Source organism: Physeter macrocephalus, chromosome 7 (assembly GCF_002837175.3).
Source record: "Physeter macrocephalus isolate SW-GA chromosome 7, ASM283717v5, whole genome shotgun sequence".
Taxonomy (NCBI): Eukaryota; Metazoa; Chordata; class Mammalia; order Artiodactyla; family Physeteridae; genus Physeter; species Physeter macrocephalus.
In genome coordinates, this window is record NC_041220.1 from 97226558 (window position 1) to 97251475 (window position 24918).

Genomic DNA, 24918 nt, shown 5'->3' on the forward strand with positions numbered 1-24918 from the left:
CACGGAGCAACTAAGCCCGTGCTCCACAGCTACTGAGCCTGTGCTCTAGAGCCCGTGAGCCACAACTACTGAGCCCATGTGCCACAGCTACTGAAGCCCGCGTGCCTAGAGCCCGTGCTCCACAACAAAAGAAGCCACTGCAATGAGAAGCCCAAGCACCGCAATGAAGAGTAGCCCCCGCTCGCCACAACCGGAGAAAGCCCACGCGCAGCAGCGAAGACCCAACACAGCCAAAAGTAAATAAATAAAATAAATTAAAAAAAAATTAAAAACTATATCTTTATAGTATGGGGATATGTAAAGAGAAGGTGAGTTAATCTGAAGGAGCATAGAAGGCTTTTCCAGAGGAAGTTGTGTTTGAACTAGAAAATGAAGGCTCTAGAGTAAACTAGGGATATTATGGAACAATGACCGGGTATAGGAAGGCAGCAGGGAGCTGAGTAGGTAGAGCCACTGGCCTGGGAATCTGTATATGCGAAGGCCCTATGGAAGTGAAAAGCATGGATTATCTTGGGAACTGCATGTGCTCATGCAGCTGAGCACAGAGAGAAAAAAGGAGGGTGAAGAAAGCAGGATGAAGCTAAAGAGTGAGGGGTGGGTGTACAGGTCTCAGGCCCACAAAGAATGGGGATTCATATCTTCAGTGCAAAGTCATGAACTGAGGGAGTCCTTCATTCTCAGTAGCTCACACTGAACTCCTCCCTGCCTCACTCTCTCCTTTCCTTCAACAAACACTGATGGAGCATCTACCAGACTGCCATTGTGATGTGCTACTTTGGATGCTGAGGATACCACAGTGGAGAAAACAGACTGAGTCTCTGTCCTCAGGAAACTCACATTTTCGAGGAGGAGGCAAGTAAAGAGATCTGTAAAATAGCATAAATGATATCTACATCACAGGCTGCTGTGAGGATCATAGGAGATTGCATGATTACACAGTTTGTAAAAGGTTAACTGTTTTGTTAAAGAAAGAACTTGATGAGTTTTCTTCTTGGGTGTATAAACTTAGATGTGACAATCAGGCACCCGAGAGGATTCATAATGTAAATATTTGGAATGGAAAACTGGAATACAGATGAGACAAAGATGAAATAAAGAAATTCTGATCAAGAAAATACAAGTGCAACTACTTAAAGCAAGTCTGTATTATGTGCTGGGCCTTACACACATTTCATTTTTAATCATCTCAAAAACCTGAAAGGTAAGTTTTATTATCCCTACATGTGAAAATGAAGCACAAATAAATCAACAAATCTAAGAGGTTCAGTTTTATGCGCCGAAACTAAAAGTTGCTATAATAGCAATTTTTCTAAAATCCTACAGTAAAATCAAATGAACAATTAAAAAATTTTAAGTTCTTAACTGTAGCAGACATTGTTGATTATTTCCTCACATCAATCAGCGCCCCTTCCTCTTTCCTGATAGAATCCTAATCTGATTCACTTACCCATCCATCCAAAAGTCCAGAGAGATATCTTAACTAGTTTAAATCAATCACTATATGCCATTTCTTTGGCAACCTTTGTTCTAAAGTTATACACTTTACCTAAATTGTTTCAATTTAGGTAAAGGGAAAGAAGGGATTTAGAATCCACTGGGCAGCAGGAAATATCCCCTTCTCTCTGTCTTTCCTTTTCTTCTTTTTCTCTCTCGCTTCTTTTTTCCTCTTTCTCCCACTGCATATGAACCAGTGGGATTCCAACATGAAGGCCTAAACGATGGCCATTTTGAGACCAGGAGCAAAGCCTTAGGATAAGCTGCCCTCGAGGATGGAAAAGCGAAGAGAGAGAAAAAAATGAAACGCTACCTCTAAGCTTCTTGCTCTGCGTGATCATAATTTTCCTTATTATTGAAGCCAGATTCGGACAGGTGTCATTCATTTGCAACTGAAACCATATAACTAATCCACCAACCAAAACCACCTATTTTACATCTTACTGAGGAATTCAACAAGACTTTAAAATGGAAGAGCTTTTCCAAAAGCATCCACAATAAGCTGGCTGACATGAAATATTATCCTGGGTAAATAGCATTTCAGAAAATAAGTGAAATATTCTCATTTTCAAGCACATGTGTAGAGTACGTGAATTCAGTGAAGTGTCAGTGTTTCTAATAACTAGTGATATTTATTGAGAATTTATTAAGTGTAAGCACTTTGCTGACACCACAAACTAAATCTTCACAGCAACACAGTAACATATGCAGTATATTATCTTCACTTAACAGGTAAAGAAACCAGGTCAGGAGACTGTTTCCCACCCAGAACACTGCTAAAACTAGAGTCTGAACTCCATCCCACAAAATCTTGGCTCTCTCTACCACAGCATGCTGACTCACTTGCCATTTGCCATTTTTTAAATTCTAAAATAAATTAACATCATAACGTTCCCATAATAAACACGATGGAATACAACAACTGCAGGGCTTTTTGTCTGGACACTGATTTAGCAATCTGCATAAACATGCTCTGGCTCTGTCAAATATGAACTGTTTAAAAATCAGATACAATATTACTGATTAAAAAAATTTTTTTTTTCAGACACAAGTTTTCTGTTTCAACGATAGAAATGTGACTTGGAGGAAAAGAATGTAAAGTCCTTACTAAATGTATTTAATAAGCATTTATCAAGCCCCTACTACATGCTCAGTGATATGGTAGGTGCTTTGGAAGGCATACAAATGAAAAAGACTTAGGACCTGCCACCAGAAGCTTGGATTCTAGAAGGAGAGAGAGAAGAAAAAATTAACTATGATAAAAGGAAACTGTTACATAAAACTCAGAGGCCTAAGAAAAACTATGAGGCAGGGCTGCAAAGGGAGCAGGCTCAGATTAAGCGGTCCAAAAAAAGCCTCAGAGAAGAATTCATTTGAATTCATTATGAAAGTCTTCATGTAAGCTCGTTTAGTCAACAAAGTAGTCCCAACTTTGGGCCAGGACCTAAGGTGACTGAGATAACTAACGAATGACCTCTGCTGTAACAGCCTCTTGAGACATAAGGCATACTGTTATGAAAAAAGGGGGTGAGCGGTATTCTGTCAGGTAGTAAAGGAGAAGGAAGAGGGATAATCTGTGTGAGGCTGCTGTGACCTCTAAATAGAGAGTACAGTTTGCCTGAGGCATTGAGTTAATGGGGGTCACATTTTCCTGGGTGAAATCAAGGAGGCCCTCACTGTGGAAGAGGCATGATCTGGATCTTGGAGAGTGAATAGAAGCTTGCCTGATGAAGAAGGCAGAGGAAATACCAGAGGCAAAAGTCCACAGGCTCAACAGTAGCTGACTTAACATGTGTAACTCTTCAAGTACATGGTATAATAAGAGAACATCAGGAAACAAGAATGATAAATTGGGACCACTGAGGAAACTTGAAAGCCAAGGTAGGAGTTTAGACTACAGACCCTGGTGTTAGTAAAGGTTTAGAGAAAAGTAACTGTTCTATTATTTACCAGCCTTATTACAGTGGGCTAGTAATTCAGTTAACCACTGTAGGCTACAGTTATTTCATCTATACTATTGAAGCAATGATATGTATTTATCTGAGTTCCTGTGACTGTCATGGGAAAATGTTTTTCTAAATCTAAACTGCTATGCTTACAGACTAAATGATTTTTGACTGAGGAAAGGACATAATCCAAGCTGTACTTTAAGAAGATACCTCTGGATGAAGAAATCCTGGAGCAGCAGACCCTAGTTAGGAAGTAAACTAAAGACAGGGAAAGGAGAGGATGGATGGGTGTGGTTGTCAGGAGCTAGAATCAACAGAACTTGAAAGTATGGATAAAGGAAGAGGAAATGAGTCAAGGAGACAGGAAGCTTCAGGTTTGGATTACTGATGCGAGGAGTGGAAGACAGGAGAACAAGCTCTCTATAAGCACCTATGAAGAGTTAACAATGCATCAAACACCGTGAAGATTTTAAATAGATTATAAGGATCATGGCTTTTGTAGCATTTTTACCTAATTGAAGGAAACTCTTGACCCTTGACCCCTGTCCAGTCAAAACATGTGGTAATGAGCACTGCACTGTAATCAAATGCCAGCCTGCCACTTGGGTAAATTACATGATCTCTTTGGGTCTCAGTTTTCCCATCTGTAATTTGGATCCCCTTCATATTGTTGAAGATCCAGTGAGTAACTATTAATACGAATAAACCTCTGAGAAGAGCTCCTGGGTCATGTGCTGAATCCATGAGAGTGACACAGCTGACCTCGACATTTCCACCCTCATCATCACCACTTCCTTCAATCAGAAAATATTTCTTCGTGGAGTGAAGGCTGTATTAGAGTAAAGCACCAAAGTTTCTACAGACTTGTTCTACAGCCTGCCTCTGGCCATACACACAAAATATCCGTGTGTTTATCCTGTGAAAAAAAAAAAAAAAAAAAAAAAGGTGCTTTGATTTGGGGCAAGAAGAATAACAGTGTAATATGGTCTCCTGAGTTGTCTGTACAAGCTACAACTAAATCAAACACTATAGGCAGAGCACACTCCCCGGGTGCAAACTTCAGTCTGTCTGATTGCAGAGGGGTGCTAACCTTTGCTGCTGCTGATGGACTCACGACCACCCCAGTCATAGGCTTCATCAATGACTCACACTCAGTATCTCACCCTCCTTGATACACTTCCCTTCCCAGCTTCCCAGCTGAGCTGTCATGATGCACGGTCTCTATAGGGCTGGATTTGCTAAGATAAGATAATGGCCTTTTATGTGCAGGCGCTGTGAATTCCTCTCCATCCCTTGTACAGGGAAGACAATTTAAGTGGAAAGGAATAAACTGCTCGATTTAATACAGTGACCAAACACAAAGGCCTAATCAAAATGTCAGAAATACATGCTCTAGAATGGCAAAGAATTGTGGAAGCACACTAAATGTGTGAGCTGTGCCTTAGCAACCCAAGCAAGGATACAAAATGATGAGATGAAACTAGCTGCCTCAATTGCTTCCTATTATTTTAGCAATTTCAATTTTGTAGTTAATTCAGTAGCACTACTGCTTTATTTGCAAATTACAAAAAATCACACACAAATGTGTAAAATATTAGGAAAGAATTTATAAATGCTATCAAAGATGCTGTAGAATAGCCTTTTCTAGACACTCAATATCACAGTGAGGAAACTGGTACAAAAAGCCACCTACGTTTAAGTGCATATCTTACATTGACATAAGATATGCTGATTGAACAAGTTTACTAATTGCTACTCTTTTTAAATTTAAACACTATCAAGGGAGAACAAATGCAAAGATATTAAAAAGTTAAAACTTCAGATGCTTTTGGTAGCTCATTTGGCATGCAAGATGACTGTGGATCCTTGTACTGTCCGCACTTTTATTTCAGCTTACAAATATTTGCATGTCCACTATCTGTGAAAACTGCTCTGTGGTAATAGAGATGAAAGTGCCCAAACCCTGGAGGGGTGTACAACCTACAGAGGTGATTTTGTTAACAAACTAATAAGCATAATATAAAAATTAAACTATTTCTATAATATACTAGACTTAGTCAAATATCTTTAACCCCCTAGGCTAGAGGTGTATGGATTAATCATGGTAAAAAGTCAGTAAAAACACCTGCATGTTGGCAGGTATCTACTGTTTGGTATTGCACAGCCACACAAAGGAAGGACCCCTCTCCCCAGGCGGGTGGTGGCACCCTCTGAATGGCAGCAGTCTCTGTAGACAGGAAGTAAAGCAGTGCCTGGTTAGTAGCAAAGCCAGGCGGGACTTTCAACATTCCAGAAGCAGGACTGCGAAGGTAGAGAACGTCATGAAAATGGCGAACTCATGAAACAGATGAGAAAAAAGAAGGAAAGAACAAGCAGCTTGTGATGTGTCTCTGAACAGTTAGGCTTCCCATTCTAGTACAGAGGGGGGTGGGGGGAAGGGCAGACTCAGTCAAAAATCAGAAAGCAATAACAATTTTAATAGATAATGGTAAATGTTTGGTTATTTGCCCTTAACCCATTCAAGAGTTGTTTTTGTGAAAAATATTTAACATCAATTAAACTCTAGCAGATAGGTTACATATTTGAATCCTCTCAATGACTTGGTGACATTGATGCTCTAATTATTTCCACCTAAGAAAGAGGATGTTGAGGTGGAGAGGTTAAGTAACGTGCTCCAAGTCACACAGTTAGGAAGCTTGGAAGCTAGGCTTCAAATCCTGGCAGTCTGTTGCAAAACCTGTATTCATTCATTCAACTGTTATTTCTTGCGCACCTACTACTATGCTCTGCCTTCATGAAACTTGCGTTTTAATTGGGAGGGAAAGACAACCAGATAAATAAGTAAAACACACAATATGATAGACGGCGATGGAGCATAACAGAAAAACAGGGAAGTGGGAAGACAGGGTTGGGGTACTCGGTTTCCTCACACAGAAGGAACCCAAACTATGACACAATGGATTATTTTTATGCTTGTAATAAAATCCGAAGAATGTGTTTGTAAATGCTGAATAATCTGAAGTGATTATTTCGATTAAACCATTTCATCAGGCTCTGAAGTAGTTTTAAAAGTTTTAGCCATAACCTGGTGTTTTCTTTGATATCTTTTCCCTATTTAATATAAATAAGAATTGGCATTCAAGCAACATGCTAGGTGAAATAACAGAAAGGACAACAATTTTCCATAATGACCAGTATAAGTATCCTGTTGAGAGGTACCTATCAGGTATAAAACTGTCATAGGAGATTTCAATACTATTAATTTTTTTTCTTTTTTCTTTCTTTCCTGTCTTTAACCTAATCTAATCTAAATTATTTTGTCCTTTAGCCCTTGGGGACATGGGTTTTGGTCGAAAATACTGAACATATGAAACTCTATGTTGGGACATATGAAACTTTATGTTGATTTCAAAGTCCGTTAACCAACTACAAATTGTATATAAGATACTTTTAGCTTCAACACTCTGTGGAGTGAGAAAGACTCCTGCAGCTTCACTCCCAGCTGAGAGGATGCAGACTTCCCTCTGTTGCTAAAGAACGCTGTACACAGCAGGCTTCAGGTGTTACAATGACAAAATCAGGGAAAAGAGAAAGAGTTAAGTGATAAAATGTTCTCAGTCATTAAAACAGAGTTGAGTGGCGCTGTGTGTGTGATAGAGAAATTTAGATCCTTGCATAAGAATGTCAATACCTTAGCACTGGTATCTGCTTATACGTGTGTGCGTGTGTGTGTATACATATAACAAATGGTTTTATATATCTCACACACACACACACACACACACACACACACACACACACACATAAGCAAATACCAGTGCTAAGATATCAAAATTCTTACCCAAGGATCTAAGTTTCTCTGTCCCTAGAGTTAACAAACGAATGCCAAGTTTACTTTCAAAGGTGGGCTAAAAAGAACAGATTTATTAGACCAATGCACTATAAAGAGTTGTTTACCTGACCATGTTGGTACAAGAAAAATTATATTAAATTTCAACAATCCATGACTAAAAGTTTTTATTTTTAAAAACTCTCAATGAGAATTAATGAAAAGTAGTTATTTTTTGGAACAGCTAAAGGCTGCTCTTGCTATTTGGATTAACTGGTATTAGTGGGGGAAGTAGGGAAAAGGGGGGCCTGTATAGTCAAATAACTTTGAGAAACAAATTTTTTAAGTTAAACGGATTTCTTCATTGCAAGATGCCTTGGAGATTAACACACAAGTGTCCACTGCAGTCACCACAGCAGATACGACTTTCATTATTTCCCAAAACATCTGACCACAGAATACTTTGCTCTTGGATCATTGGAGAGCACATTTTAGGAATCACTGCTTTGAAATATAATACATATAAAATAATCAGCATAGCAATAAATACAAGGCACTAAAATAACATATGCTTGAGAATTGGGGAGAAGACCTATACCTAAAAAAAAAAATCTAAATCTGAATCATCTTATAAAAATACAACGAAAGTAAGTACACCTTGTAAGTACACATGACACTGATGATGTGAATATAACATTTATTTGGAAATAGCTAAACCTCTAGCAAAACGTGTTTACTTATACTTTAATAGTGTTATTCAACTTGGTCACTTAATTTAGAAAATAAAGCAATATCTGGACTGTATTATTGTTGATTTATATCATTCTTCTCTCTTTAAATTAGCATATGGTTTTTGAATGGGAAAGAGTTAAAGAATAACATTTGTCCATTTTAATAACATTCCTTTATGATTCTTTTTTGCCCCTCTGTCATATTGAGGTCAAGTTCTTCATCTGATTTTGATGTAGTATCCCATCTTAGGCAACAGAATGATATCTGATAACTCAGAAAAGAACAAAAAATAATGTTGGTAACAGTGGTACTGCCCATTGTGTAATTCTCTTTGCTATAAGATTAACAAGAATAAAAGAAAAATTATTTCCAGACCACCTTAGGTGAAAACTCTTGCCCTGAAATACTCTGAGTAATACACTTTGTGATTTTTAATGTAATTACTGTAGCTACAAGTGTTATTCTTGTTCGTCCAACTTAGCTTTTCCAAACAGGCTATTTGCTGCAGTAATTTCTCGTGCTGCAGTAATTTCCCAAGCTGCAGTAATTTCCCGGGTCAGCTAAATTCCAGAGGATTACATGGTGGGTGGGGAGAGGAAAAAAGGTATTTCCTTTTATCAAATGAAACTATGTTGCCTTCTCATTCCATCAGTTCCTCTGTAATAAAAGAAGAATCCAGGGTGGTCACTTGGAGTACCTGATTAACAACTTTTCTTGAAACTATTCATTACGGAGCGGAATTCATTCTCCTTAAAGAGAGGGAAAGAAAACCACACCAACTCTGAGAGAGAGCCTTTCTTTTAGAAACAGACTCCAGATTTCAGCTGCCTTCTGAGTATTTGGGTTCTATACATTCTATTATCCTCAAAAAGTCAGGAAAATTAATTGTCTAGGGTGCACAGTCCATTTAGTAGGGTGAATTACAAAAAATGAAGGTCCCTGTTCACAAATCTGTTAAAATCAAAAGATAACACAAGTACGAACATAAACACCTGTGTCAACCATTATTTTCCCTTGATTTGCCTTGTTTGATTTTTAACTCATTTCTTCATGCTACCATTAGTGATGTTTGAGAGGCAGGTGATTATTGAAATTACTTCAATTACACACCACTTATCTCATATTGAGGGATTATCAAGTATCAGGATAACCACTTAATACTTCATAACCATCAAATCTCCCAAATCTCCTTCAATTGTTTTCTTTTTTAAACCTAAGTCTTCAAACAATTTACATTTAATAGCAAAGCCATGCAAAATGTAAGCAGGTTATATTTATCTCATACAGAAACTGCTTTTAGTTTTTAAATCGCTAATAGGAAAGAGAACAATCTCAAAATCACTCATCCACAATCTCATCATCTTATTCCTGGTTTATTACCATGAATAATTCCACCATTATAATTCTTGCAAGTCCCATGAAGAGTTCCCTATACATTTTTGAGAAAGAGCTAGAGCAAATCTTTGATATATTTTTACTTCCTCGTCTTCCCTCAGTTATGTTTGCGCATTCCCTAAAGACCAGGAGGCCTTATGCTGAATTCTTGTCCCTCTCTTATCTGAACTACCAAATACTTTTATAAGCCAAGAAACTGGTCCTCAAATCAAGTACCTCTGCTTAGCATCTGCAGCTAGTGACCAGCAGAGTTAGGAATACAACTAGAATGTCTTTTGACTTCTGATCCATATGACATATATTTCATTCCGAATTCAAACTACTGTTAGTGTCTTTTTCAGGCGAAGTTCCATCAAGCATTCAGTTGGAAAGTATTTATTAATCAGCCTGCACTAGGCTAGATGCTGTATGTAAAACAAAGACAAATGTAAGACAGGAGTCTTGGCAAAGTTAACACGTTATGAATAGAAAATAATACCTAACAGCACATTGTATGAGACAGATAATAATCACGGTAGCCTATATTAAAAAAAAAAAAAAATCCCTAGCATTTACAAATGTAAAGCATCATCCAAAGTTTTGAAAAAAAAAATACCTAGCACTTACTAATGTCAAGCATCATACCAAGCTTTGCTCATTTAGTGAATAATTTATTCTACACAACACCTCCATGAGGTAAGTTCTAACTATCATCCTCATTTTACAAGAAGGAGAACCGGGGCACAGGGCAGGAAATTGAGTGACATTCCCAAGTTTACCCATTAAGTGATTCAAATTTTGCCAGTCTGAGTCAACAGTCTGTATTCAGAACCACTACATTATAATTAATGATCATTTGGAGGTAACGAAAGCAGTTGAGAAGGGTTTGATAGAGGAGGTGAGGCTTACATATGAGGATGGCAGGCTAGGCTACTCCAAATTGGAAGCAAGGAAGGAGTCCAGAAATGTGCTGGGAATTTCCAATCAGTAACAGGAAAATGTGCTTGCCTGGAACATAGCATATATGCTGTGACAGCCATGAGAAAGTTAAAGTCTAAAGCAGAACTAGATTGTCGTGGGGACTGGAAGTCAGGCAAAAGAGTTTTACGCAAAAGGGAAGTTAATTTTAACTACCTAATCCCCGCAGAGTGGACTAGAGTATTTCTAGATATTATATCTCCCAATCTCTTATAAGCAATGGTTTCAATAGAATAACTAGCAAACATATTTGTTACAGTGTAATTGTTTGTATTTAGAATAGTTATTACTATTTTTAAGAGGCAAACCTGGAGACTTTATCTAAAATAAATCCTGAAATCTTTCTCCTTGGTTTCTACTTAGAGATTCCAAATAATTAATGCATAAAATTTTAACACTGACTTTTTCTCATTATAAGAGCATATCGTTGCTTTCTTAGTGTAAAAGCAACAAATTTATTTGTTAAATGAAATTTCCTATAATTTCCCTACCTATTTACTCTTCAAACATTTTTGAACAGTCATAAAATATTTATGTTTCCCTAGCTCTCAGTATCCCCATCTCCAAGTATACACACACACGTGCACGTGCACACACACACACACACACACACACACACATCTGCACACAGCACCTAGTTGGCTTGGAATTTCAATTGGTATAAAGAACTACATCGTTTAGAATATACTAGTTATCCAATATGTTAAGTAACCAGATATCGTCACTCCTCTCTCTTTCTCTTTCATACCTTTTAACTTTTGAGCATTTTGTGTCTTATAACTACCTCAATCAAAAGGTGGGTACATATGTAAAGGAGATAACATTTAAAGCAATATTCCTACTTGGGGGTTTTGTTACTAGACTCTGGATGGAGAAACAGCTTTGGGAAGAAAAAAAAATCAATGTGGGTTAAGAAAAAAGAGAAAAGTTTTAGAGAAATGCTGAAACTTGATAGAAGTAAGGAGAGCATATAGCATTGTACAAGGTGGCTATGTAATGCTGAGTAGTAATTTGTGAACGAGAATATAATTCTTGGTTCAAAGCAGGGCAAGAGATTTTTTTTTAACATTTTTATTGGAGTATAATTGCTTTACAATGGTGTGGTAGTTTCTGCTGTATAACAAAGTGAATCAGCTATACGTATACATATATCCCCCTATCTCCTCCCTCTTGTGTCTCCCTCCCACCCTCCCTTTCCCATCCCTATAGGTGGACACAAAGCACAGAGCTGATCTCCCTGTGCTATGTGGCTGCTTCCCACTAGCTATCTATTTTACAGTTGGTAGTGTTCTATTAAGAGATTTTAATAACATTCAATCTTCCTTGCACTCTTTTACCATGAATAATACAGAAAGCAGGTTTTATCCTGAGGCATTTGAATTTAAACTTAAAAAAAAATGGGAATAAACATGTTTAGTTGCAATATGAATAAAAATAGTGTACTTACAAAAACTACACTATAATGGTATCATCATTTCTGGAAAAATTAAGAAAGATTTTACTTTAACAGCAAGTAACTTAACAAATATTTTTTAATATTTCATATATTCAAATATGAAGTTGCATACCTAGGTATCAAATGCATACCTATATAATTTTTTAAATAATTCTTTTAGAAAAAGACAGTGTTACTGAGTGTGCAGCTGCCCTTGGCAGTACGTATTATATTTTCCAAATATTATCAATTTGTCGCAAGACCACTCTATGTTAGGGAATTGTTTTTATAAAAGATCAGGAATAAGTGAAGGCATTTGATAGCATCAAATCTTTTAGCAATTAATGAAGTAAATCTGAATTTTCATATTAATGGCATCATTCTTTCTATTGTCTATGTATAAACTTCTTGCATCATATGAGAATAAACATCTCTAATTATATAATGATGATGATAATATAATAACAATGTACCTCCACCCCCCCACCCCCCGTAGAATCATTTGACAATGTTTACCTATTTTGACCCTCATTCTTAAAACAATGTAACCATAGTGGTAGTTTAAAAGATGTAAAATTCATATAGTTAATACTGTAAATATATTACACCTAAGGTAAATTAATTGGCAATTTCAAATGTTTTACAGCAGAAAGTTTAGAATGTAAATTAAATAACATTTAAATGCCAGATGTTTACATAGAAATAAAGTGTTTAATTAAGACATTTTTAAGATATGAATCTAGAAATCTTTTAAATAAGCACACCAGATTTAAAATGTAATTTAAATTAATATTTTAGGAAAAAAAGGGTCAAGGTTAAACTGTTTGTCTTCCTTAAAAAGTGTATAATGTCTTTTGTGTCTCTACTAACAAAAAGAAATCTCAATGAAACTCGGATATTAAAACCTCCCAGGAAACCAACAATAAAAGCTGCTAAGAATTTCACAACTTTTTTTTTCCTTAGGTGTTAATTAAATGATCATTTAACACTGCAATGTAAACACAACATTTTCATCTCCAGACAGCACAGCCTATTATAAATCCTGGGTAATAAAAGTCTTGGTGTTAATGCTCTGAACCAAGTTCCCACCACACTCTAAGATGCCTTGTCGTGTCTAAGGTTAAGCATCTAGACACAAAACAAAGCTTGCGCCTACTCCACTTCCAGTGCAATTTTCCCATCGCCCAGTGACCTAGGTAACACTTTGAGCAATAAAGAATAAATTTAATTTCTCCAGCATTTTGTGAGGATTAGGAACAATTGTTGGCTTGCAATGACTTTTTATCCTTGGATTCTTTTCCTCCAGAGCATTCCTCTGGTCCTAAAAGAGAATTCTGATGGTTTAAGACATAGAACAAACAGAACTTTAGGCTTTTTTCAATCAGTTGGAACTGTTGGAGGGGAAGCAATCACCCTTTCTCTGTGCTATTCTCAGCTATTCACATACTTCAAGCTTTAATCTTTCACTAGTAGAAGAAACCTATCATGAGGGGGCAAAGCTATCTTTTTCCATTCTGTTTCCAGACTTATTTATTTCTCTTTTCTTTACATTTTTTTTTAAACACTTAAATCAAGTTGCCATACTTAGCTGTTCACATTCATTTGGGGAACATTTCAAGAGGCACAGATGTTCTCTTAATAACATTTCACACAGCCATGTTGTACCCTAGACCATGGGTATTGACAAAGACTGGACTTTTTACTGTTCATTGCTTCCTTCTCTAGAGTTTAGACTTTCTTAAACTCTGGCCCTAAGTTTCTTATATCACAATTTATCAAATGTTTTAAGGTTAACCCTCTATAAATAATTCCTTGATAGCAAATAACTTGGCTGTGGGTAACAGGTAATGAAGAGGACATATACACATTCATCTGACTGCCAAGCTTATGTACATATAAAAAGTATTGGAGTTATGATAAAAACAGACAGAACAAAAATTACTTCAGGCTCAAAGCTATTTCATTATCAATCACTGTTTAAATCCAAAGTGCTAAACAGTTTGCAATTTGAACTGCATTTTGACAAAATGTTTAGTCTAAAAATGCACTGAAAATCACACATGCAGCTTATGTAAAGGTGGCAGGATGTTCCACAGATCAAATCATATTTGTATATTACAAGTTCAATGGACTAATTCTTTTATATTGTTTTTAAAACTGAAATCTTAGTGATAAAAATGTTCTTTAGCAACGCAACGTAAATCTTCTGAATAACTTTCAATATAGTTTACCTATACCTTAAGGGGTTTACTCAGCATTTTCTAACTAATTCGTATTTTTCCTTCATTTTGTTATTCAAGACAACACATCATTAAAATGACAATTTAATATGTGGACTAACATAAATAGTTCCTGAATCACAGCCTCTTTTTCTATCCTTGATTCATTTTATATAAGAGTTTTAAAATTATATGAATCATCAACTGGGAGTGGGTAAGAGATCTCATTAAAAACATTCTGGCCTTAATGCAACTTGTGTTGCCAAGTAAGGAGAACTGGAATGATGCAAATGCACATTTTATGCTAATTTGCAGTGTTAAAAAATTAATGTGGTTACGCTTATGTATGTGTTATTACACTGAGAATAAATGTAAGAGAAACGTGAAAGAGAACTGGGAGATTTGCTGACTGTGGGCAACTTGCAAGGACATCTGTGTGACTATTATTTCATCCTATTTTGTGGTATGCGGGCCTCACACTGTTGTGGCCTCTCCCGTTGCGGAGCACAGGCTCCGGACGCGCAGGCTCAGTGGCCATGGCTCACGGGCCCAACCGCTCCGCGGCATGTGGGATCCTCCCAGACCGGGGCGCGAACCCAGTTCTCCTGCATCGGAAGGCGGACGCGCAACCACTGCGCCACCAGGGAAGCCCTATTTCATCCTATTTTGCAATGAGAGGATGATAATCCTACAAGCATCATTTCTATCATACTGGAAAGTTGACAATGTTCTTTTGAATACAGAATTTATCTTGTGACTTGAAATATTCCCAGGAGGTAAATATCATCCCCATTTTACAGCTAAGAACCTTATCTCCAGAGGTGTCCATTGATTGACAAAGATAGCAAAGCTACTAATATCTGAGTAGGCATTTAAACACTAGTATTTTATGCAACCTCTCATAAAATAAATTGATTTCAGTGTCTTAAAACATAATGTAAACACATTAAAATTAGTTCATTAGAACTAACACACTATGGACACTTGTTCCTAGAATTAATATTTATATAAACTTGTCACCAAATTATAATCTTGAGATGGCAGTAGCAATTTTATGATTTACGGTCGAATTTTAAAATATTCCCTGATGATGTGTATTGAATAATATCTTTTTGACATGAGAACCATATACTTAAATTCATCTTTCAAAAAAACACAGTCTCCATGAACATTGTAGGCTTTAATTTACATATTACAGGTCAGATGTTAGCACTGGTTGAGGTCCACAAACGCCCCATATTACAGAGGGCCACACACCATGCCAGTTTTTCTCCCCTGCACCTATCACAGGATTCACCAAATTCAAGTTGGATAACCATGAGTATTTGCTGGTGGAAACAGAAACATTTACATTTGGGAAAGCAACTATTTAAACAAGTGCACTTGAGTGGGAAAGACCTTCCTGCACTTGACTTTCCTCTGCCAGGAACTATGCTGTGGATTTCACACTCAAAAAGTCTAGTTGGTGGCTTGGCAATAGTAGAAACTTGCCAATTTCTGACGTTCTCCAGTAACAAGTCTTTTATTAGTGATCCCTTTAAAGTAAAAACTACCCACAGGAGGCCTGGCAAAAATCTCAAATACAGTCTTAATCTTCACTGCTTTGATAACTTCTAAATCATATGACTGCATGTTGATTTATAAACAAAAGTCCTAGTCAATGGCTCGCCTATTTTTTTTTTGTGGCAAGTGGTAATGGCTACTCTGAAGTGTGTCCAGATATCAGTCTATGAAGTGTTTTTTCTACCTATTTAAAAACAAACCTTCGGTTACATAACAGTAATCTCTTTCAGTGAAATACTCCTCATATATCTGTTTTTTAAGTGGCAATATCAGAGTCCCTTGGGCCCAGTAGTAATAATTAATAAGTTACTTAAATAAATAATAAGGGACTTGAGGTTTTAATCACTGACAGTTAACACCTTCCTAAGTGTTATCTCTCATATGAAGTCTTTGTTTTCAAAGATAAAGAGTCGATCTGTTCCCCTCAGCAAGGTATCAGTATTAACAATACAAATAGTGTATCCTTGCATCAAATGATGACACAGACACACCACCTCTGAACAACTTTTATTCTCTGCACCTGAAGCTCTCTGGCAGTCTTGGCAACAGAGATCAGCGGCAGCTATCATGGCAGCTCCCTGGATGATTAATGATGTCGATCTGGTGGGACCACAGTAACCTTGGCAACTATAACCTGCAATTCCTGCACTACCACTGTCGGATTTACTGTGGCAGGGGCCAAACAGGCCAAGAGTAAAATGAAGCAGGAAACTACACACCTAACACCTCTAAGGAGCCCACACTTTAATCAGAGCTGGCAGAAATTAATTCAGGAGGAATTCTGACACAGGCACCAGGGCTCTCTCTTCTGCTTTTATCCTTGAATCCAAGAATCCTGAGACTTAATTGACATCAGAGAACTGGGGGAGGGGGGGTAGTTTTATATAAGTGCAGTATTAAGGTATATTTTGCTTAGGTGGAAAATGGATCATTTTGATTTTTCAGTGTCTACCAATACCCTTCAATGTTTAGAAAACCTAAGGGGACAAACATTTAATTAGCCAAGGTACCCTTTAAATTTAATTCGGTTCCCCATTATTCATACTACCTTCCCGGTGTTACTATTTGCTCATTCAAGTTACAAACCCTGAGCCCAAAGGAGATTTAATTCAAAACATCAAACACTGAGAATTTCTAAAGGTCAAGCCTTATACTAAAACCCTGGGGATACTAAAAAAAAAATGTTTTTGTAATGCATGTATACCAGCATTTATAGCATAATTAAAAGAAAAAGAAAACTAATCTACTAATAATTGTCAAGTATACTAGTGGTTATATCTGAATGGTGAGATCATGAACAATTTCTATCCCCACTTACTTTTCTCTTTTTCTGAATTGTCTGAACCTTTTTTTTTTTTTTTTTCTTGGCCACGAGGCATGTGGGATCTTAGTTCCCCAACCAGGGATTGAACCTGAGTCCCCTGCAGTGGAAGCGCAGAGGCTTAACCACTGGACTGCCAGGCAAGTCCCCTAAACCTTTTTAACATAAGCATGTGTTACCCTTGTAACTATTAAAAACCAAAATCAAAAGCTAAGGCTCCTTCTATGAGAAAGGGAAATAAGGACAGCTTCACTGTATATTTGTTATGTTTCACAAATCAATTTTTACCTTAACAGAAATTGTTTTCCTCTTAAATATTCCCAGTAATTAATATCAAAGAGTATCTGGAGAATCTGAGATCCTATCCGACAGCAAAGGAATTGTGACCTGACCAATTGAATTAAGTGCTCAAAATTTATTTGTATCAGGTAAGGAGTCACTAGGCCATAAAAAGAGTCCTTGGCTTTAAAAATACTACTTATAATGTTAGATAATTTAGTGGCTCCAAAGGTCTCTAGGGAAACACCACTTGTTAACCTGAAATAAAGAGTTTTTATTTAAAGAAGTAAAAAAAATGAATCACTGGGACCTATGTTTTTGTTTGTTAGTTTTGTTTTGTTTCAGTAGATACAAGTGAAAAATGAGTTTCTGCAACGTGGTTTGGCTACTTAAGCTTATGTTAGAAGTCTGGGTAAATATAAAATACTCAAAGAAATAAACTGAAAACCACAAAACAAATATTTATAACGGAATGCTTAACCACAGTACTAGCAATGAAATTCCTCTCTAATGAGCCCAGATGAGTAGCTGCAAACTCTAGCTGGTAAGTCACCTTTAAGGTTATGTTTTTCAGGAACATTTGTATAAGCTACTCATAAATTTCAATCATAATCGACCATTTCGAAAGTCACTGAAATTTCTGTCCGTTAACCAGCTCCTAATTGTTCTGAAAATCATGTTCTCCACTCTTAAACTGATAATAAAAGTGCAACCTCAGTTTTGGAGGAGGAGCAAAGGGGGAGGACAGAGTATCTACATAAGCTAAGAAAACTATGTGCTGTCTCTTTTAACCTCCAACCTATGGCCTTTTACTTTTCCTTTTTCTTTACTTACACTTTCCATCTGTCAACAAGTGCTTGTAATTTTATTACACTGTCCTGTAGTTTATGCAGAGTTGGTATTATTTTACAGAGTTCTGTTAATGGACTGGATAAATGGTAATGCTATTTAAACTAGTCTCCTGCTCCAACAAACACAGCTGCAACTGTACTACTATTTCTGAGCAAACATCTTGACCTGAACATGGAGTGCTCTCTCAACCCGTCCAAAGAGAAATTGGAGCAGACAGCAAAGGAAAAGCATATTTGGCCGCTAGCAGCAACCAACCGTGTCGAATCATAATTCATATACAGTGTACCCTCTTTTTCTTTTATACTGCATTTAGAGTTTTTTTTTAAAAGCATGTGTGCTTCTTCACCTGGCATCTCATTTTCAGCCAAGAGTCAAATGGCGATTATTCATTACAGAAGCACAAAGAAAATCTGTATAATGTCCAGTTTGCTTAGATTTAATCTAAGCAAACAATGATAAAAGTCAAACATCAGTGTATGAACTATACAGTAAAACAAGTAAACTTTTTCATTGATTATGTATCAGGAAACAATAGTATTAAGTAAGGGTAAAAGATAAAATAAGTTAGGAAAAGAACTAGAGGTACGAATTAGCATTATGCATCAATTTATAAAGAGAAAATAAATCTAAATTTGTTTCTTTCATGAATTCTAGATGTGTATGGCTCTACTGAATTATACAGTAGGCCAACTGTAGATCATTCGATATGCAAATACAACCACCAGTCGACTTTTCCCTGTCACAACATATTGTCCTATTGTTTGTCCAAAATCCTGTATCTTTTGTTTGGTCACTTATCCTTCTTGTGAAAGAAAAGTTCATTTTTAAATGAACATTTTAAAGGCCATTTTTGTATGTAGATTTGTGCATATTTTTCCATCTGTTAGAACAGTTGTTTCCGGTTAGCTACTAGGCACCTGTATCATATGAAGAATACTTGAACTTGCATCCTTCCTCTTGGAAATTAAACTAGACAGGCAGCTAGCTTCACAAGCTTTTGTTCCTTTATTTATTAAATACTCTTAATGGTGGTTGTTTAATCAATTAGTGATCACCATCATAAAAAACTGGTCACATGTAGCTTATAACTTTCCTCTCAAGAGAAAGATCATTGCTAACAATCCACTAGGTCTAATTCAGGTGAGAGAACAGTGCCTCAACTCAAAAGAAGATTCCTTTTTCCTGATGAAGAAAAAAATTACACCTCTATGTTTCCATGTGTATCCAGTGTCTATGTCAGGTGTTAAGTCACAATCAGTACTGAACATTAAGCCATCAAGCTCTAACTTCAGGAAATCAAAGACTTCAAGTCCGTCTTGTAACTAGTCCCACATCAGAAACAAAATTTTATCTTCCATTACTCCCCAGGGGAAATCCTTTGAGCGACTCTGAACACATTTTCTAGCTGCCTATCACCCCACTTGTTAGCATGCTTTTAATTAAATAGAAAATGTTGCCTTGTAGTTTTATGGGTTCTGTTTCTTTAACTCACATAAGGATTCCAAGTCATCTTCTTTCATACAGCAGCTTCATAAAGTTATAAAATCAAAACAAAACATAAGGGAAAATCCCTTGGTCCAATATATGACATTGTCAAAGGGGGCAAAATATTAAACAGAATATAATTTGCCAGTAAGTGATTCTGCACTAGATTATACCACCTGAATCTCTCTAAGAAAATTAATCCAAGTACTTCCAGACTAAAAATCAAACATTCTAGTTTCTCAGAGACAGTGTTAAAGTTACTTCCTATATTTTCCTCTCTTCAGCTTAATAATTTTAATTCTAGCTATAACAGTCATTCCATTTAAATTATATTTTCACAGCTACATAGGAAACAGACAATTTTCTAGACAACGTGGATTGTTTTTATATGCACATTGTTAGCAAAGTAGTAATTTAATAGCACTCAATGTATACTAGCTTTGAAATCAATTCTTCAAAATCCCCTCAATCAAAAAAAAGTTAAAGCATAAAGTAGAATCTATTAAAACCATCTCTGTAGCCTTTCTTGCAAACTAAGCACAAATAAATACAAGTATCAATTTATATTCATATATATAATTTTCATAACAGCCTACATCTAGTTTTCTTGGTAAAAATAGTCCTTGGAGAATTCTTGTTAAAAAGGCGGTCTCAAGCTTTCTTTATTTGATTCTTTTAAATTTACTTAAATTGGGCCAATTAACCAGCAGGGAACACAATGCAGAGGAGAAATACTGCTAGGTGACTTTGGCTATCCTTAGAGGAACAGAATCAGGAAAGTCAGACTCTAGAGAGAAGACATGGTGTGTAGCTGGTTCCACCTTCGCCTGCTGGGAAAATTATCTCTATAGTCAGCTAAGGTGTCAGGAGGACCTAACAGAGATCCCAACTGAGATACAATGTGGGTGGAGGGCTGTGGGAAGAGAGCCTTCCTACTTCTGGAATTCATAACAATAATATTGTACTAGTAGGCTACCACGAAGCCGTGGCTACAAAGTCAAGTTCAGAAAAAGCAATCTCTTCACTTACCCCACAAGCATGACCATATGGGACTTTCCCCACCATCCAGGTGGGAGCCAGGCTGAGCAATTTATTCTATATATCCCAACGATTTTTCACAACATCCACAAACATCAATAATCATTGTTACTTATTTTTCCAACACTTTGTAGCTTATCTCCCATCTGCACAAAATCATTCATATGGCTGAAAATCTAATTTTAAAAGCTTTCAAAAGTATATTTTCACTATGCACATTAGGTCAGTGAACAAGCATTCCAGGGAAGAAAAACCGATTCTGCCTAAAACTCACATTACTCCTTCCAAAGAAGTACTTCTGTTAACAGTCAATGACTTATTTGATATGAAACCCTTACAGTCGTTCATATTGCAGAGTTTGGAATTCTGGCTTTAAAAGGAACGTTTAAGAGGAAATTTACAGTCCTCTTTAAATACCTTATAATAATATTTCCAGACTAATAAATACTATGTGAATACAGAAACAATATCAAAAAAGCTGACATTAAATACCCCAACTTTACAAGAAAACACTGCCAACTTCCTCTGAAGAGGAAGTGCAGTGGCAATCTTTCCCTTCAGAACTTAATCAAAAGTTTCCATAAAGAAGTTAGGTAAATCTCCCCATCAGGACCAAAAAAGAATAATACAATTACAATAACATATACACGAATCAGTAAACGCTAACCAAATAAAAGAACTGGAACCACTGGAAAACCAATCATAAATTTCCAAAAAAAAAAAAAAAAGAGAGAGAGAGAGAGAAAAGAAGAAAAGAAAGAAAGGCAAACTTTTAATCCATTAATCTACGGGTGAATAGATGAATAGATTCCAGGAAAGCACAAGGAAACAGATCCAAAATACATTTAATAAAACGTGAGGTACTACCCAAAGCAACAATAACTATTTCTGTCTACTTACAGTCTGTATAGCTTCGAAGTCCCAAGAAACAGCAACTCAGGAAACAGCTGAAGGTGATTTCTGTTTAAACGCCTTTGGAGAAAAACAAAAACAAAGCGTATGTTACATAGAAAGTACCCAACAATGAGACTGTGATTGGGTAGTGTCATGCCTCATCCTGTATTTCAGGAAAGAATGAAACGACATTCAAGAGAATTCAAGCATTGAAAATCAGAAGTTGGTTACACCTTTTGTTACATGACTCTTTAAAGCAATTTTCCATTGTGCTTACTCAGATGATGATTACTGGGGCCTAAACTCTAAATTCACATCCCCTGCATCATCAGTCAACCAGCACAGATGCAATGAAACAGGATTTCTGGACTCAGACTCTGGTGTCTAGGTTAGGCAAGTTCAACATACAGCAGAAATACCATATTAAATGGTGCCCTAAAATAATTCATACGCTGTCCCAAATGACCTAAATTTTCAGCCAAGGTACTGAGGGGAGGTGGAAATTTCATTTTTTTAAATCTTTTCATTTAGTTTCAGAAAAATGTATAAGAAAGTGTCAGCATGGTTTCTACCTCTAGGCAAAATCACAAGAAAACCGCAATCCACAGTTCTTGACTCTTAACTGAATAAGGCTGAGTTATAACTAACAGGGCAAAAATGTTTAAGTAATGTTTTCTTAATGTTTAACTGATATTGGGATGTTTTAAATATTTTAGAAAAGAATTTGATTGCAACTCTAACTCAATTTAAGCCCCGGTACTACATAACTAAGCTCTTTTGGACTATGCACACTAACTAAAGAGTGGCAAAATCTAGCCCTCATGTACTCGTATCCCAATCTCATTCATTTTAAAGTGTACAATTTAACAATTCAGTAAAAATAAATACCTATCCTCTCTACTTTTCCCAAATTTAAATAAAATGATGACAAGCTGATGTAAAATGCACACTTAAATGATTTATAAGCTGCTACAGCTCTAGAGGAGAGTAAGGACAACAAGAACTAACATCACACTGAAGAAACTTGAGGTGTTTCTTGCGGTAAAGATAAATGTTAAGGTGGCAGGAAAAGAGGGCATATCAATCTTGCCCTCTTTTAAATACGATGACATATTTAAACGGTCATCAGATGGGAGCAGAATTACTGTTATTTAGTCTCTAGAGGGCAGGAATAGCACTAGTAATTATAACTCAAGAAAGTAGATCATACGGAAGACCTTTCTAAGTATAAAAGATATTAAGAAATGGGATGATCGGCTTTAGGAAGCTCTCAACTCCTTACTCCACATATATTCAAGCAGAGGCTACGCATTTTTTTCCCTGCAACAGATGTAATAAAAAGAAATTCTGCATTAAGTGAAAAGTTGGACACGGTGAACTTCAGAACTTCTTCCAACTCTAAAATGCCATGAGGCAATGATAGCTATGCTTACCATCTTTTGCTATATAACTCATATTATTAAGAAGTTGGTCATCTATAGAAATACCCTCAGCACTTAATAAAATGTATGCTCATAAAAATGTATGCTGAGACAATCAGAGGGAAAATAGTAAAATCAGTAGTGAAAGGGTGGACTGACTTTTCACCTACACTAATTTTGATGAATAAAGCACATAACAAGGTTAAATGTAAAGTGAAACCAAAAGCTTTTATTTTTTTCTTTACCAGGCATGGTTCTGAGGAAAGAGTACTTCCAGAGTCTACTATTAAACATTTTCAATAAAATATAACTTAATGATGACCTTGTTATATTGTGTCTGAAAAAACAGATTACAAGTATTCACAACAGGGCTAATGAGAATTTGTCTAGGGAAGACTCCCCATTGTCCAAAGAGGCAACTGCAATTTTTGAAATGTCAGAGATGGGCTTTCATAATCTGATCCAAACCATTGGACTAACAAACATCATCCATGATTCTCCAGCCAAAACAAGCATGCTCCTTCAGGTCCCCAGCCCCTGAGGAGGCAACTCTCTGTACAGAGCTTTCCCTTTTCTCCAAATGGTACTTTCTTACATCCTCTGTGTAATTCCCCTGATTCTCCTAAAGTTGATTCCTCCCTTGCCTGTGTCTCCATATGCCCATAGTATTTGATAAATAAGAGTCCCTCACACTATATTATATTTATTCACATACTGGTCTGATTCCCACTACACTGTAAGCTCTTCAAGTGTAAAGGCCATATCTGTGTATTTCATTCCTTCTTCCCGGGATCTTATTAGGTCCTTAGGAAAAACTGCTCTTTGCATTTTGATATAGTTCACCAAAATCCTAGCATGTGCATTTTATGTTCAGGCAACTTTCTCCAGGCGTGCTCCCTAAGGTACCTGCCTTAGGTTTTATGCCACCCTCCAGATAACCTAATACCCGCCACCAAACCTGCTTTCATGTGCTCTATACAGCAATTGCCTCCTTTCCCTTCCTTCAACCTCCCCCAGCCATGCCATTCTCAACATCATCTAGAAATTGGAAGGAATTCAATATGTTGAAAGAAATTCAGATATCCAAGTGACTGAGGGCTGCTACTAGATTTCTTGTTAATGGGTCTACATTGGTATCATTTCAGATATTGTAAGAAAGTAGATAATTCAGATCCGGTGCAAGCAGTGTCTTTTCTCAATTTTTTTTCAAATTCTTAGTGGTTCTTAATTCATTCCCAAAGAAATAGCTAACATATATTAAGCTTACTAGGTGACAGTCACTGTTCTGAGAAGTTTACATGAATTATCACATTCATTCTACCCCATAAGTAGGTGCTACTGTCACTGCTATTTTGGGTGAAGGCACACAGCTCATAGAAAGTAGAGCTAGAAACTGAATTCAGGTGGGCTGACTCCAGAACATACCCTCTGAATCACTCCTTTCAAAGAGACACAGTCTAAACATTCCTCAAAATAATTCAAAATAATGTAATCCTCAACTTTCCTTTTCACCAATCTTTTTTGGGAAAAATGTAGTTTTACATAGCGCACTTCCTAAATATCTATGAATGAATCACCTAAAAATAAAACACCAAGTTTTATTTAAAAAAAAACTAAAACTAGCTGTATAGGCAGTTCACTATCTTAATGACCTATTTAAAATACCTAAAGTTGAGAGCAAAACAAAAATACGTATAAAATATTTTTCTCAGAATTCAAGTAATTTATCACTATTTCATGAAAATTATTATGAATGATCTTAATGTATCTAAGCCTACCATGTGTATAAGACACAGTAGTATCATACAAAAAAGGCAGATAATAGGTGACGTGGTAACATGCATAGAAAAATAGTATGATTCCACTTTTTTTCTTTAAAAGAGTATCAATACACTTTTGCTTCTTGTTCTATTTCCTCTTCCATTAGGACTAAGAATAAATGGAAATACAAACATTAAAATAAAAAGTGAAACTCTTCCAAAATATCCAATAAAGGAAAAAAATTTAAGCAGAATTTCTAATGCAATGACCAGAAATTAAGTTTTTAAACTCAAG

At 36.4% G+C, this 24918-nt stretch overlaps 1 protein-coding gene across 2 annotated transcripts in view; it reads right to left on the reverse strand.

Moving 5' to 3' along the window:
• The window catches only part of SLIT2 (slit guidance ligand 2), a 402412-nt gene that overhangs the window by 365041 nt on the left and 12453 nt on the right, over positions 1 to 24918 (reverse strand). For both annotated transcript variants that reach the window (XM_024119498.3, XM_024119497.3), the window contains exon 4: positions 21449 to 21520. In XM_024119498.3, coding sequence (XP_023975266.1) covers positions 21449 to 21520 — 72 coding nt within the window. The remainder of the gene's footprint in view (positions 1 to 21448; positions 21521 to 24918) is intronic.